General features: G+C 42.5%; 1 protein-coding gene across 2 annotated transcripts in view; it reads right to left on the reverse strand.

Moving 5' to 3' along the window:
• Positions 1-15083, reverse strand: part of DOCK8 (dedicator of cytokinesis 8) — a 567196-nt gene that overhangs the window by 37549 nt on the left and 514564 nt on the right. For both annotated transcript variants that reach the window (XM_085632978.1, XM_085632979.1), the window contains 2 exons: positions 14122-14222; positions 1841-2033 (listed from right to left, as the gene is read on the reverse strand). In XM_085632978.1, the coding sequence (XP_085489104.1) occupies positions 1841-2033; positions 14122-14222 (294 nt within the window). The remainder of the gene's footprint in view (positions 1-1840; positions 2034-14121; positions 14223-15083) is intronic.

Raw genomic sequence — 15083 nt, forward strand, 5'->3', positions numbered from 1 at the left:
ACCCAGCTCATCATCTCGCTCTCAGTAGACCCCTCCACCACTAGGACAAACTTCCATAACTGCATGAAGAGTGTCGCCGACTGGATGAAGACCAACTGCCTGAAGCTCAAAATGGAAAAGATAGAAGTGCTGATTTTTGGCAACGACACCTCCCTGTGGAAAGACACCTGGTGGCCCTTCAAACAAGGACCCACACCGACAGACCACGCCACACCCATAGCATCATCCTGGACAGCAAACTCACCATGAAATGTCAGATCAACACAGTCTCCTCTGCCTGTTTCCTCACTCTCCGCATGGTCTGAAAGAACTTCAGATGACTCCCCATCAGCACAAGGAAAGCCATCACTCACGCCCTAGTCACCAGCTGGCTGGAGTACGGCAAGGCACTTTATACAGAAATCACCACCCAACTCTTGAAGAGACTCCAGACGACACACAACTCAGCTGCAAGACTAATCCTCGACCTCCCCTAAACTGATCCACATCATCCCCCACCTCCCTGCATCTGCCGAAGCTACACGTATTTATTACGATTCTTGGTTAAAAATGAACTCAAGGCTGGGAGCTATTCTGAAGGTTACTGTGAGCTACAGGTAGCTTATGATCAACTGGTTGGAGACACGTGCTCTAAAGGCTCAAAACAGTGATCCATTAGGGCCGGTAGAACCAAAGGGCGATCTCAGGGAGATACCAGGGAATGCAAAGAAGGCAGTTGCAGGTAAAAGCCCCTTAATATGCATGAAGTCAATGAAGCAATCTCTATCCTAACTTCACCCCTAAAGCTTGGATTGCTGCCCATTGAGCCAGAATAGTGGAAACTGCCAAACCTAATGAAAACCATCTTTCATGAAATCCAGAATTCTCGCAGACTTCTCAAACATAGAAGCCAGTAAGCCGTGCCTAAGCACCATCTCCCAAAATTCAACCAATTGCAACTGTAAGATTTTCTTGTTGCAGGCTTACAGGATTGCTGATTGAATTTCACCACTTCCAAAGAACACCCCTTAACTGACAAGAGCTCCTGCTCAGCGCCAGACCCCTAGATTCAGCTGAGTGAGAGACGCCTGGGGCAGTTGCAGTTGATTCAGCTGGGATGGCTCAAGAGGGAAAAACCATGGAGGAGTTGTATACATCACTGTCAAAAATGGAAACCAAGCCTCCAAACCCACTTAGGCACAACCGGGAGGACAAGAGCCTGATCCTCCCGGATCTTCTTCAATACTCGTGGAATGAGAGCGATCGGGGGAAAACAATAAAGTAGACCATGAGACCACCTCTCTGAGAATGCATCTGCTGCCCAAGCCTCCCTGCTAGGAATCCAAGAGCAAAATTGAGGCAGCAGAGCATTCTCCTTGGTTGCAAAAAAGTCTAGCCGTGGGCAACCAAATCTGCAACAAATCGACAGAGACATAGATCAGATTGTAAGCTTTCAACTGAGTCCGGGTAAGTCTGCTCAATGGAACAACTTCAGCTGTACCAATCAGAAATGTGCTTTAATGCCCACTGGCCTTGGTCCATATTCCACCTCTTTCCATTCCAAGTCGTCCAATGTTCCCAACTCCCTTTTCCACTTACTTTCACTGATCCAAAACCTCCATAGAATTTGCAATATCACCGTCCATCGAAGGGGTCCATCCATATGCTTTTCTCAAAAAGGGAGAATTCTTGGATGTTTAGCATCTGTGTATTGCAATTGCTCATTTTATATTTCATGTGTGTGTTCTGGAAAAACATTTGTCAGCTTGCAGATGAGCAAATTAGCATACAAATAGTATTACCAACTGAGGTAAGAATTAATTAAAATGTAGCAGCATTATAAAAAGTAAATAAAACACACCTGAAAGCTGACACTCCCGATTGGCAGGTAGTTGTGGTCTTCCAGCATACTCAGGTACTCTGCAACAAGTGCTGCTGCGTGAACCAGACACATACCAGCTTCTGTCTTGCATTTCTTATTGGAGTGTTTCTCTGTCATATTCAGTAGCCAGGTCAGCCTTAAGTCAGGGGACGTCTGATACCCTTTTGCAATTCTAATCAAACAAGATGAAAACAGTAACTGTGATTTGCTTTGAGATATCACAAAAATCTGTTGGCTTTGACTTTATGGTTGGAGAAGGCATTTTAAAACATTTAAAAATACTTTTAAATTATTTACAGTTCAATATTTCTCTTGGTTTTTTTTGCATGTGGATAATTTTAACAGGAGTTTAAAATCATATGTACAAGTTATCAGATGAGCAAGCATTTCTGAACAAAAATGAAGCTCAAAGCATGCACAAAAAAATGGAGCAACGTCAAGAGCCATCATGGTAAATAAACACACATTATGTATTTGGTCGAAATGTTATAGGTTTATGCTAAACTCCAGTCATATTACTTGAGGGAGAGTCGCCGAGTCCCTTGAAATAGTTCAATTAATCCTCTGTTTCAGACTGTAGACCTCAATTTCCATATTTGAGAGTTACCACTTTCAGCCTTTTATGTGTGGTAGGTAAATATTGTTATTAGAATACAGTTTAACATAAACATTGTGGCCTAAATATTGTTTGCAAAAATAAAATTCTGCTGGGGTTAATGTCAGAAAAGCTACACCCAATGGACGATATAACATACTATTTATGTCAGAAAATATTTCTGTAAATGATTTTCTGACTTATATTCGCCTGTTAAGCTTCCACCAACTTGTGATGTCATATTTGAGAGTGCCTGCTTCCCACAAAGTTCCCGGAGACGATTCCCAAAGGGGAACCTGCCCAATGAGTACAGCTTCTCTTTACAAATCTGTTACCACCTCATTTGAGACACCAGTAACATTTCAATGGTTTGCAACTGCAGTCACAAACCACTGATAAATCTCTTGGTATTTGCAAATGATTCATTAAACTCATTCTATGATTCAGAAATGTATTTATTTGAAAAGTTTTATGTAGTGCAAAGAAGACCCTCGCGGATATCAGAGCGCTTTAAAAATTATAGGAAGCAGAGACGTTTAGAACTCATAGTGTCATGAACTAGACCAGTATATGATAAGACAACACCCCAGAGGAGGGTGTTGACCCTTCAATGTGAAGATAGGCCAAAAAGACAATAGCATGGCAAGCGATAATAATAATTACAAAATCCAAAACAGTGCAGGTTAAGGCAACACCCCAGATGAGGGTAGTGACTGCATTATGTTAATACAGATAGATCAGAAAAGGCAATAACATAACAAGCGAGCAATAATAATACTGTCATAATCTAGAACAGAACAGGATCAGACTACAACCCAGATAAGGGCAGCGTCACCACAATGTAGAGACAGACAGCATAGACCAGATAGCAGTAATCCTGAGTGGAGTTGACGAGTCACAATATGCTAGTAGAGAGGAGTTCTTAGGGTCTAGGGCAGAAATGTGTTCATAAACATGCAAGAACACATCAGATCATCGACCATAGGAGCGAACTTTCAACTCTGCATCCTAAGAAAACTCAAACCCTACCTTCCCCAAGATGACTTTAAATCGGCAGTGCAAGCATTTGAATATGGCAGTGCGACTCTTTGCGGTCTGCCGAAACTCAGTTTAGCACCTATCAGACCATCTCTAAATGCTGCCACTAGACTCATCACGGGTTCTAAGAAGTCCAATCACATTTCACCGGACCTTTAATGGCTCAATTTGCTTCCTTTTGAAGCTAGGATACAACTAAAGATCGAATGTATGACCCATAGAGCACTTCACTTCAACACCTCACTCTACCTGACAAACAAGCTGCAACTTTCGGGTGGCTTCAGGTCCACAAGGAGTACCGGCACACTGCTGCTCAAGCCCCAGAAATGTAATAAGCTTAAAACTTACAATCATACATTCTCTGGCATTGCCCCGAAAATCTGGAACTCCGTTCCAGTGGAAACAAGACTGATTCCCTCTACTCTTGCCTTCAAAAGGGAAGTCATAACTCTACTACTGAACAAACTCTTCTAATGAACTCTGCGCTGAACCTGATGCTTTGCTCCTATTGACTCTAAGTGACCGTTTTTGTCTGGTATGCTCTTGATGTATATTGCCCTACTTGTCGCTTTCACCCATCCTGCTTCCTCTGCACTCCCCAATTTCATCCTGCTCCCGTTGTATATTGTCCCACCTTTTCCATGATTTCTATCACCTTGCTGCTTTCCTTTGTCTACCTAAACATATATAAAGCGCTCTGATACCCACCTGGGTCAAGTTCGAGTTATATAAAACTTTAAATAAATAAATAAATAAATAGTAGTGAAACTTCTTTCTTGAAAGATGTAGTTGAGGGACTCAGTCTTATTTCAGTGGGGAGGGAGTTCCAAATTCTCGGAGCGATGCCAGAGAAGGCTCTGATGTAGTTTTGCTTTTTGGAGAATCTTTGTGGTTTAAGCAATAGACTGCTGGAGCTTCTAGAGGGTCTGGAGCCTCCCGAAATTTCAAGCTTCTGAGCAAGGTAGCTAGGGTATTGAACTGTGGAGCTTTGTGGGTCATGCATGCAATTTTCAGTTGAATTCTTGCTTCATAGGGGAGCCAATCGAGGGATTTCAAATCAGAGGTGATGTGATTATTTCTTTTTGATCCAGTGATGAGCCTTACAGCAGCGTTAAGGGAGGCCCTTAAGGGGCCTGTTTTGGATCTGGGCAAGCCACAGAGTGTGGTACTTCCATAGTCCAACCTGGAAATCACTAGGGCATGGATAGCAGACTTCAAGTCGTCGTGGGGGAGGAAGGGTTTTAATTTTCTTAAAAGATGTTCATTTGGATGTTTGCTCCTTTAGTGGCAGCACTAATGTGCTTCTGCATATTAAGGTTCTTGTCACTAGTTATTCCAAGTGATCATGCTGAATCAATAACTTGAAGGTAAGCAGTTGAAGGCTCTTAGTTGCATTCATTAACGATGGGTGATTGGGTGGGGCGATTAGGAGAAATTCCAGTTTTGAGAGTGTTAAGTTTGTGGTGGTTGCATGATAGCCAATTTTGAGTATTTTGTAGTGTTAAGTTGAAGGATCTGATGTCTTCAAGGCAGGAGACTTTCAGATAAAGTTGGATATCATCAGCGCACATGGGATATTGGATGTTGGTTGAACTCAGAATTTCCGTTAGTGGCTCCATGAATAAGTTAAAGAGAGTGGGGGAGAGGGAGGAGCCCTGTGGGACCCATAATGTGAGTGGTCTTAGACAGGCACTGATTTATCTTGAATGTCTGAGTTCTGTTTTGGATAAACGAGGTGAACCAGTTCAGGACGGACCCTAAGAATCCCATCTTGTGTTCCAATAGGTCTAGTAGGTAGTCATGCTTAACCATATCAAATGCAGAAGAAAGGTCAAGGAGGATTAGTAGGCATTATTATTTTTTGATCCCAGATTTTTAGTGCATCATCCATTATGTTTGTAAGGGCCAATTCAATACTAAGTCCCAGGAGAAAGGCAGATTGGAATCGGTCAAGAAGATGGAATTGTTCAATGTGGTTACATGGTTAGATGTGTATACATTTTTCAAGGAGCTGCGCCAAAGTTGGAATGTTGGAGATGGGGCAAAAGTTATTTAGGTCAGTGTGATCTGCCGTTGTTTTTTTTAGGATGGGGTGACCTGCCTAGACTTTAGGCAATCAGTGATTTTGCCTTGACTTAGAGAGGCGTTTATGATCTTGGTACAAAGTAGGAGTATAGACACTTTGATCTCATTGAAGAAGTTGGGGGGGAAGAGGGTCATTGAAGTGGTTTGAGGGTTTCAAATCTGATAGAACTTTTGAGAATGGTGATTAAAAGGTGTTCCAGGAGGTGTTGTTTTTGAGGACGTGTCCGGTTAGGCTTGAGGGCACAACTCTCTGGGAGGGGGAAAGGCTGGGGTGAGGTAAAACAGGACAAAGCTCCACTGCCATCTGCAAATTAGCTTACATATTTTATATCTTCTCAATGAAGAAGGTGGCAAATTCTTTGTGTTTAGGTGCTGGACTAGAGCCAGATGGGGAAGATTTGGGAAGGTCATTTGGTTGAAGTGTAACAAGCAGGGCCGGCTTTAGAGATTGTGGCGCCCTGTGCGACAATCTTTGTTGGCGCCCCCCCCTCCCCCAGCAAACATTTTTTGTGTTGAGTTGTATGGTTTCTCAACCGCATATTAAATATATACAGGATACGTTTTATAATATATAAAATGTATGCTCAAATGTCATGTAAATTAAATAGGGATTAGATGGGGAACAGATATTACGACACCATCAGTCAATTATAGCTTATTTTATAGCCCACAACAATATACATATCTTGTTGATGTAATTATTAACATTTTCTAACTGTTAATTTTGTAAAAACAATTTGCAAATTTCAAGAAAATTTAACTTTACGGGCTTTCATTTTTGCAAATGCCAATATTGATGTGGATAAGTACAGTTGTTGTGCAATATCATTTTCAATGGATAGGATTGCCAAAGATGATAGCCTTTCTATTCGAAATACTGTCTCCAAAGTACACAGTTGTACCAGGGGTTTGAGCCTCCCGAGTCCCAACAGGGGAGCGTGGTGAAAGTCCAAGTATACCGGCGCTGCGTGGGAGGGGGCAGAAGGAGCAGGCCCGGCTCCAGGAATTTTTATTTGGGTGGGCCAGGTGCATTTGGGTGGGCCACTGCGGGCTCGATTTGTTGCATATATGGCTAGGCAGGCCTGCTTCAGGGCCCTCCTTTATCTCTTCTTAGTCTTACAAGGCCCAGTAAAACGCACTCTTTTCCAAATCTCTTTCTAAATATTATCACTCTCAAAAAGCGTTTTTTCCATGTAATGTTCCTTTGATGGGAAGAGGAGGTTTCTGAGGTGGGAGTATCAGGCAACCGACACTTCTCGGGCTCCCTCTGTGCGAGCCTTCAGGGAGAATCCCTCTTCATTACTACCTCCACCTGACCCCGGACTCTGCAACTCACTCCCTTACAGGCTTGATTATCCACTACTCCTCTCCAGTGCACCTTATCTCACAGCTGACCTTGGGCCCCAGCCCCATATCAGGCACCATCGGGCTCCACTTTCATTTTTCCCGGGAAAAAAATTAGTAAAATCACCTTCAAACTTTAAACATTGAATATAGCAGTAAATAAAATTAGCACGCACTTTAAAGTATGCTCCACAGTAGCCCTTATGACCCGACTGCTAATTAAACAAAAACAGAAAGGCCATGACAGGGCCGGCTTCAGCGCTGATGCGAAAGTCTTTTTTGGCGCTGCACCAATAACCTCTTTCTCCGTAAATAACCTTAACTACCACCTTCCAACAGTGCCCTTCATCCCTCCATGGACCCCCCTATTGATCTCCTCCTCGGATTCTCTCACTGCCACATGTGCCCCTCATCTCCCCATAGCCCCTCCCCCTCATAACCTCCTCCTCGGATTCCCTCACTGCCACCCTCCAGCAGTGCCCCTCATCGCTCCATAGCCTCTCCCCCTATTGACCTCCTGCTCGGATTCCCTCACTGCCACCCTCCAACAGAGCCCCTCATCTTTAAGTAGCCCCTCTCTCATATGTATTTCATTTGTTGTACAGCGCTACTCATATCAGTGTAGTGTGTGTCAGTACTTTACACCACGCACACATTATACAGAGACAATGAATCATACAAGTATATAAATCAGTATACAGGGAATGCCACATAAGCAAATGAGTATTACAAGGTGTATGAATCACATGTCATCCATGCTGGTGGGCCGGATATTTTAAGAGGGTTTGGTCTGGGGAAACACAACCTTAGGATTTAAAGAGTATTCCATGGTGTCGGTTCAGCTTTACTGATAAAAATGTATATCTGCCCAAACATACTCATTTTAGCAAAATTAGAATAATGAAAGACTGGGGAAGTTCCAACTATATCACAAAAAAAGAAAGCGAAGTTCTAACTATACCATTCATGTTTGTGTGCAGCTCTTTGATGACAGTTCATTGGTCACTGTCCTATGTTTGGATTGTAACTTCTGAACTGCAAGTAACAAAAGGATCTCTGTGACAAAGGCAGTAACCCACTGAGCTTCCACATAAAATACAGTTCATCTGCATTTAAAAACTACTAACAGACAAATGATTGCTTTCCAACAGGATCATTAATCACCAGCGTTATCTGGGCATCTTTTATTGTTTTATTGTTCACACACGAAGTATGTGCCCTGCTGGGCCTGCGCATATTTTAAAAAGAAAAACATATTAGTAACACATTCTCTTACCTACTCCGTTAGTCAAACTTTGTGTCACAGCCTGATGTGATAAGCAGCTGCAGGGGTCAGGAAAGGTGAATAGGAATAAACAAACTTATTTTCTCCTGCGCTGCATAGAAAAAGAAATATCCACGCAGCAGAACATTGTGGCCATTGCCATGTGGAGATGAAGGGGTGAACAAAATAAACAAAGCCTCGTTAACATGCAAATGGTCTTTTAAAGACCTGGGAAGTACTCGGGTGCGGCTGCGATAATCTCTAAAACGTTGTGTGTGTGTGTGCGCCCAGGAAGCTGTCTCTGCCCGGGCTGTCAGGCTGACACACACGACGTGTGCTTTGCGCGCCTGCCTTCAAGCCCTCACTGCGAGGGCCGAGGCTCATGTTTGGGTGGGCCTGGCCCACCCGGCTCACCCGCTAGAACCGGGCCTGATCTTACTCCGTGTTTGTGAAAGAGAACAATGTCCCAGGAACTCACATATTTACGGTATCCGGCATTGACGCGGATCTGAAGGAAAACGGATACCTCACCTATTCCCTGGCAGCAAACACAACCATCGATAGCTTTGTCTCCATAAACTCCGAAAACGGCAAAATCTACGCCCTGAAGTCGTTTGATTACGAAGAAATAATGCGGCTTCAGTTCCACGTGCAGGCCAAGGATTCTGGGGTCCCCTCCCTCAGCAGCAGAGCAGGGTGCCCGTGGAGGTGTTCATTCTAGATCAAAATGACAACGCCCCCTCCATCTTACCTCCTTACCCGCATAAAGATTATTTCGGCGCACACTCGATCCCTCCTTCTGTGGACGGCGGATACCTCGTGACAAAGATCCGAGCAGTTGATGGGGACAGCGGATACAATGCGTGGCTGAGTTATCACACTTGGGTCGCTAAAACCGGGCCTGAGAAGGAGGGGAGGTCACCACCCTATATTGTTTGTTTGTGCACAGTGCACATTTAAATTATTGATTGATTTTAAAAAAAGTTGACCGTCACCTAACTCACTTTATGTTGCTGCAGAGAGGAGGCTCAGTCTCTGTGCCACTGCCACTGCCAAAAATCCCGTGGACTGTCGAAGAGCGCGCGCAACCACCAGTACATAACATTAGCCGCCGGAAGAGTATCTGCGAGTTTTCCAAGACCCGCCCCCGCCCGCATCCCGCGATGTAGGTAACGGTTTCAGTTACAGGCCAATCAAACGTTCAACACTTAGTTAGAGGCAGTCAGGCAGAGCAACGCATGGGCGGGCAAAACAAAAGCGTGCCTCCTGATTTGGTAACACGGTTTTCCTCTCTTTCCATTTCTACGAAGATACATCGTAGAAAAGAAAGAGGGGACAACCGTTTAACAGTGCAGGCAGGCTCAGTGACTGCTGATTTAAGAGTAAGAGATGAAGGTGGCGGCCGACGCCCCCCTGACCTTGGCACCCGGTGCGGTCGCACCGCTCACACCGCCCAATAGCCGGCCCTGGTAACAAGCTCAAACTGTTGTTTTGCTCGGTTTTTAGCTTGATCAGGTTGGTTTCTGAAGAAATCTGCTTTCGAGTTTCTGATGCTTTTGTAATATGTATTCCTCAATGATCTCAAATGTTTGAGGTATTCAAGGGAAGGTGAGGATCTCCAGCTTCTTTCAGCTAGTCTCAAGTTGTGTCTTTCAGTATTGAGGCTACCATTGTACTCTGGTTTAGAGTCTTTGGTGGATAGTCTTTTTAGCTCAAGGGCTGCAATTGAGTCTAAAATATTCTTAATGGAGCTAGTGTAGTGGTTTGTAAGATCTTGGACATCAGACATGTCTTCAGGAGGTGGTAGGATGTTATAACTGAGGGATGTAAGATCATTAAGGTGGATGTTTCTCATGCTTTTCCATATTTTGGGTTTTGTTACTTGAGAGGTATTTATTCTCAGGGGTCAGACCAGTCACTGGAGAGGATAGTTTCCAGTTGAATAGAGTTAGCCTTTGCGATGATAAGATCTAAGGTCACTCCCTTGTTGTGTGTGGGTCTGTCACAGATTTGTGTCAGGTTAAGGTCAGCAAGAACGTTTTTTAGGTGGTTAACTACAGGGTAATTCAAATCATTCCAGTGGAGGTTGAAGTATCCAAGGAAGAATTGGGTGCTGTGTTGACCAGAGTTAGTTGTGATTTCCATAATTTGTTCTAAGAAAGTAAGACTATCTCCAGGTGGATGGTTTATTGTGTGTAATTTGCATATTGGTCTGTTATTGCTAGCTATATTGATGCAAAGGTATTTGCATGATGATGGAACAGGGGATTGTGGCCTGTTTGGTAGAAAGGCTGTTACGGAGAATACATACAATGATTCCACCTTTTCGACTGGATCTATCTAATTTAGCGATGATGTAACTAGGAGTAACTAGTATATTAAGGATAGGAGCAGAGGAAGCATTTAGCCAGGTTTCGGTTAGGATAAGGAGGCCAAGGCCAAGAGCGAGAAGTTCATCAATGTCCGCTGCATATCTAGCAGCCGATCTGCAATTGAAAAACATACATTTTAAATGGGATTTGGCAATTGCTGGGGTAGTCTGAGTAAGGATAAATTGCTGTTGTTCTTGTTTATCGCTCTGTGGTTGAGCTTAGATTATCTGTGTGGGTTCACAAGGATGGATTGGATTTAACCATGATTGTTTATGATCTCAGAGTGAGATGTGTTATATGATAGGAGGAGGGAATGGATACCTGCGTCGGTTAGTGAATCGGAGTGTTTTAGTCTAATGGGCGTAGAGGGTGCATTGGGGTAGGGTAGGGTTCTCCAACTCAGGTCTGTGGATTTCAAAAAGGGTGAGATCATGTCAGTTGGGAAGTGTGCTGGAGGCAAGAAGAGGAGGTTGGTCCTGATTATAATTAATCCATCTCGGATTCCTGCATGGCCAGCGATTATTAGTGGATTGAATAGTGATGTGTGTAAGGCTTTGTACGTCAAACTTAAGTAGTTGTAGTTTTTGTGTAATCTCATCCAGTCTGGAAGCTAAGGAGGTGTGGGAGTAGGTTGCAGGGCCCTGGAGTAGGGGAAAAAGAGGCGGGGGTATTGATGCCTGTGGTGTTGGAGTATTGTTGATCAAATGGGTTTAACAGAGGGGGAGTTAAGTCGGAGGTGGCAGGAGGCTCAAAAATGTGTGGAGAGGAGCTCGAGATCGGGGAAAGAGGAGGTGCTAGGGAAATGCTGCTGAGTGGGTTAGTGGGTTCAGACATTAGGAGTGTCATTACTTGAGGCATGGAGGGCATCAGAGGTGTAGCCGGGGGGAGGTGGTGATATCCATGGCTGTGTGATTCAGGAGCTCTGGGTGTGGGATGTGGGTGTGGTATGGTATGGTGATTGGTAGAGTGGGGCTCAGACCCCCTGGAGATGTAGGTAAGTTTGTACTGCATGCCGGATTAGGAAGGAGTTGAGAGGCGGCGGATACATCGCTGTCTACAGCTTTTTTAATGAGAGAGAAAAAGTCCTAAAATATTTCAAGGTTACGATCTGATGATTGGATGAGGATAGTTCCATTGTTGTAAATGGAGATGGTTGCTTCTGCTTTGTAAACTGAGGGGGCTACTGAGAGTCTTATCCCATGAGTAGTTTTCCTGGATGGAGAGATCGAGAACAGTGAGAGAAAGGCTTTCCTCCACTGTGCTCTTCTTTTCATGAAAAGGATGAGGTCACTTATAATAATACCCTTAATCATGCAGAAATAGGGATCAGAGATAAGATTTTCTGAATGAGCTTTGAGGACTCTATGTTTTAAATTCCTTGAAGCCTTTTTGTAAATAGATTTGTGGGGGATACTTAATTGTATAAGCATATCTTCCTGATTTTTGAAGATTTCTGTCAGTTACTGGTAGTGGATCCATGTCAAAAGGAGGAGGGCCATTACGTGGGTCAAGTAAGAATAGAGGGAAAAGAAAATGAGGTGGGAATGAAGGAAAACGGTCTAGATCATGTGGTGGGGGTGTGTGAAGGGTAAGGGTAGAGATAGTCATATGAGTGCTATAGCCAGGTTGAAAACCAGAGTCTAAAATAGGATATATTGGAGTCCTCAGGGGTTGAAATGATGACTGGTGCTAGTAGGTAAAGGCATAGTGAGTGTGAATGGTACTTGGTCCAGATATAGTGACTCAAATGCAGATCTTGGCTGACTGGCAGCCCTGCGATGTCTGAATCTTCCTTAAATAAGATGTGTAAACGAGCTATTGATAAACTTTCATATATATGCAAGAGAGTGAGGGAGACCAGTTGGCTACATTAAGAGAACAATTAAATTGGATGGCTGTGAGTATATCAAGTAGGGTGAGCAAAGATTCAGAAGGATCATAAGAGCAAGTCAATCTCATACAGGTTTTTGGGTTAGGAAGAGCCAAAGTTCAAAGTGCTGGCAAATGCAGTGCTGGCAAATGCGAACACCACTGCAAGATGGCCGCTGATGGATTAGCTGATTCTAATGGTCCATCATCACTGACTGTTTAGCAGAACATTTGTTAAATTAAATCCTACTTTGCTGTCTTCACCTCAGACTAGGTAGAGTCCTTTGGTAATGTTTTGTGCTTGAAGAGTCCGTTTTCTCTAACCTGGTGGACTGATTCACAAAATAGATGGCAAAACACCATTTTGCTATCGCAAACCAAGCAATTTTGTGAATAACTGGAAATATTTTCAAACTGGGAAAATGTTAATTAGAAATTCTCGCTAGGAGAAATAACAGGAGAAATAACACATTGGTTTCAAATACAGTGCCCTTATATTTCAAATGATATTTTTACACATTATTTTAATACAAAATGTATATTGTGTGTTAATGTTGCTCACTGCACATAATCAAGTCTGCAAACATAGAAACTTGGGGGCATATGTATCAAACGATTTTGTATTCGCAAACGCTGTGAATCGCAAAAAAACAGCATTTGCGAATACAAAATCGCAAAATGAGATGTATGAGGCATTTCAGCAGCGCATTCTTAAGGAATGGCTAATTTTGTGATTTCTTAAGTTTGCGTAAGCATTTAAGAAATCGCAAATTGCGATTCCTTAAATGCTATGTAACACGCACCCAAGTTGTGCGATTTCTCCTTAAGAAATCGCAAATTACCACCAACTTCAAGTTGGTGGTAATTTGCGATTTCTTTGAAAAATGCACTTTTTGGCATTTTTCAAAGTGCCATGTGGCGCACATACATGCCCTTAGGGCATGTATGTGCGCCATATGCGCACACATGCTGATTTCAGGGGTGCATCAGGGTGTCATCATGACACCCTTGCACCTTTGAAAATATTCTCAATTTGCGATTAGCAAATAGCGATTCGCAAATTGAGAAAGACTTCCCATTCATTGCTATGGGCCTCCTGGCCCATAGGAATGAATGGGAAGGTATTCCTTAATTGCGATTTCGCAATTTGCTAATCGCAATTAAGGAATTTTAAGAATTCGCAAAATTTGTGCGAATTTTTAGATACATCCCGTTTTGCAATTCTCAAATAGCGATTCTCAAAAAATCGCTATTCGAGAATCGCAAATGGAGATGTTGATACATATGCCCCTTGGTTGTGTGATCACTCACTTATTAACTCGTCACTCACTGCCTGATTTAGATTTTACACTCCTTTCAGGAGGTAGTGTAATACAATGTGCAAAATTCTAATATATTCAAAAACAAATAACCAACATATAGCCATCTATATAAACAGATGGATTATTTTCTATTTACAGGTTTTTTATACAATGAAGCCGATAATCACTTTATAAAACACATCTGTAATTTTCTAATTAGTAGTGGTGGATAATGATTGGATTTGCAAGTCTTCACAGGGAAACTGCCTTTGTAGGTAGCTATTGCAAATATGAGGACTAATTGTTTATTTAATGGAGCTGTTTTTTCACTGCTCTGAACCTTTTTGAAAATCTGAACATTGACAACTGTAGGATATTCGGGTTTCATTTACCTGTACATTAAATCCATTAGCATCTCCGGGTCTTCCTGGAACTCCCTCATTTTCACAGTATCTGACAAGATGCTGTTAAGATTACATAGCAGCTCCTCAACCTGCAAATTAAAAATTCAATGCATAAATGCAAATGTTTGAAACAGAAATTCTGCAATGGCCGGCAAGCATATTATGGTTGTACAAGGAAATGCGCATAAGGCAAGAATCTGTTATGACTCAAAATTAAAACCTCATGACATTGCAATTAAATGACACACTATGAGAATAGTGATTTTCAGAGGATTCCGAAGATTTGCACTCTGGATCTTTTGCCTCAAAAGTGCATTGTGCACTTGCAGTTCTACCTTCACCAAAATTAAATGAGTGTTTTCATGATAAAATCAGAAAGCACTGCTAGAATAGTGATCTTTTATGAAGTCACCCACAGGCACTCGGTCAACACAACCACTTGTACTATATGTGGGGTCAGGCAGAATAAGTGATACAAAGAATATTTTTGGAAAATAGTATAATTGTATGTTAATTTATGGTGTTAAAATATCTTTTAATTTAGGATGTGGAACTGTGGGGTAGCAAGGTGCTAAATCTGTGCATTGAGATACGTTCTCATTGTACAGATTTAGAAACTCATCACTCAAATGTTAGTTCTGCAATAAAACCTGCCCTGAAGCTGGTAATCCAGTAGCAAAATTAAAGGAAGCATGATACATCAAGTCATCCAACTACCACTTTACTAATAGTACGTACCATAAAATATATCTGAAGTCCATACAAAGGAAAATGCTGCCTGTAAAAGCCATCCAACAACTGCAATATTGTTTTATAAAAGACTTTCTGCACAACCATTATCCCCAAGACTGTTTGTAAAATGCTTTATAGACAGAAATTTCCCCAAGACTATTAACCATATAGAATTTGTTTCTCTAAATGGATAAATGAACAGCTTCACCTAATAAGAT

Source organism: Triturus cristatus, chromosome 2_1 (assembly GCF_964204655.1).
Source record: "Triturus cristatus chromosome 2_1, aTriCri1.1, whole genome shotgun sequence".
Classification (NCBI taxonomy): Eukaryota; Metazoa; Chordata; class Amphibia; order Caudata; family Salamandridae; genus Triturus; species Triturus cristatus.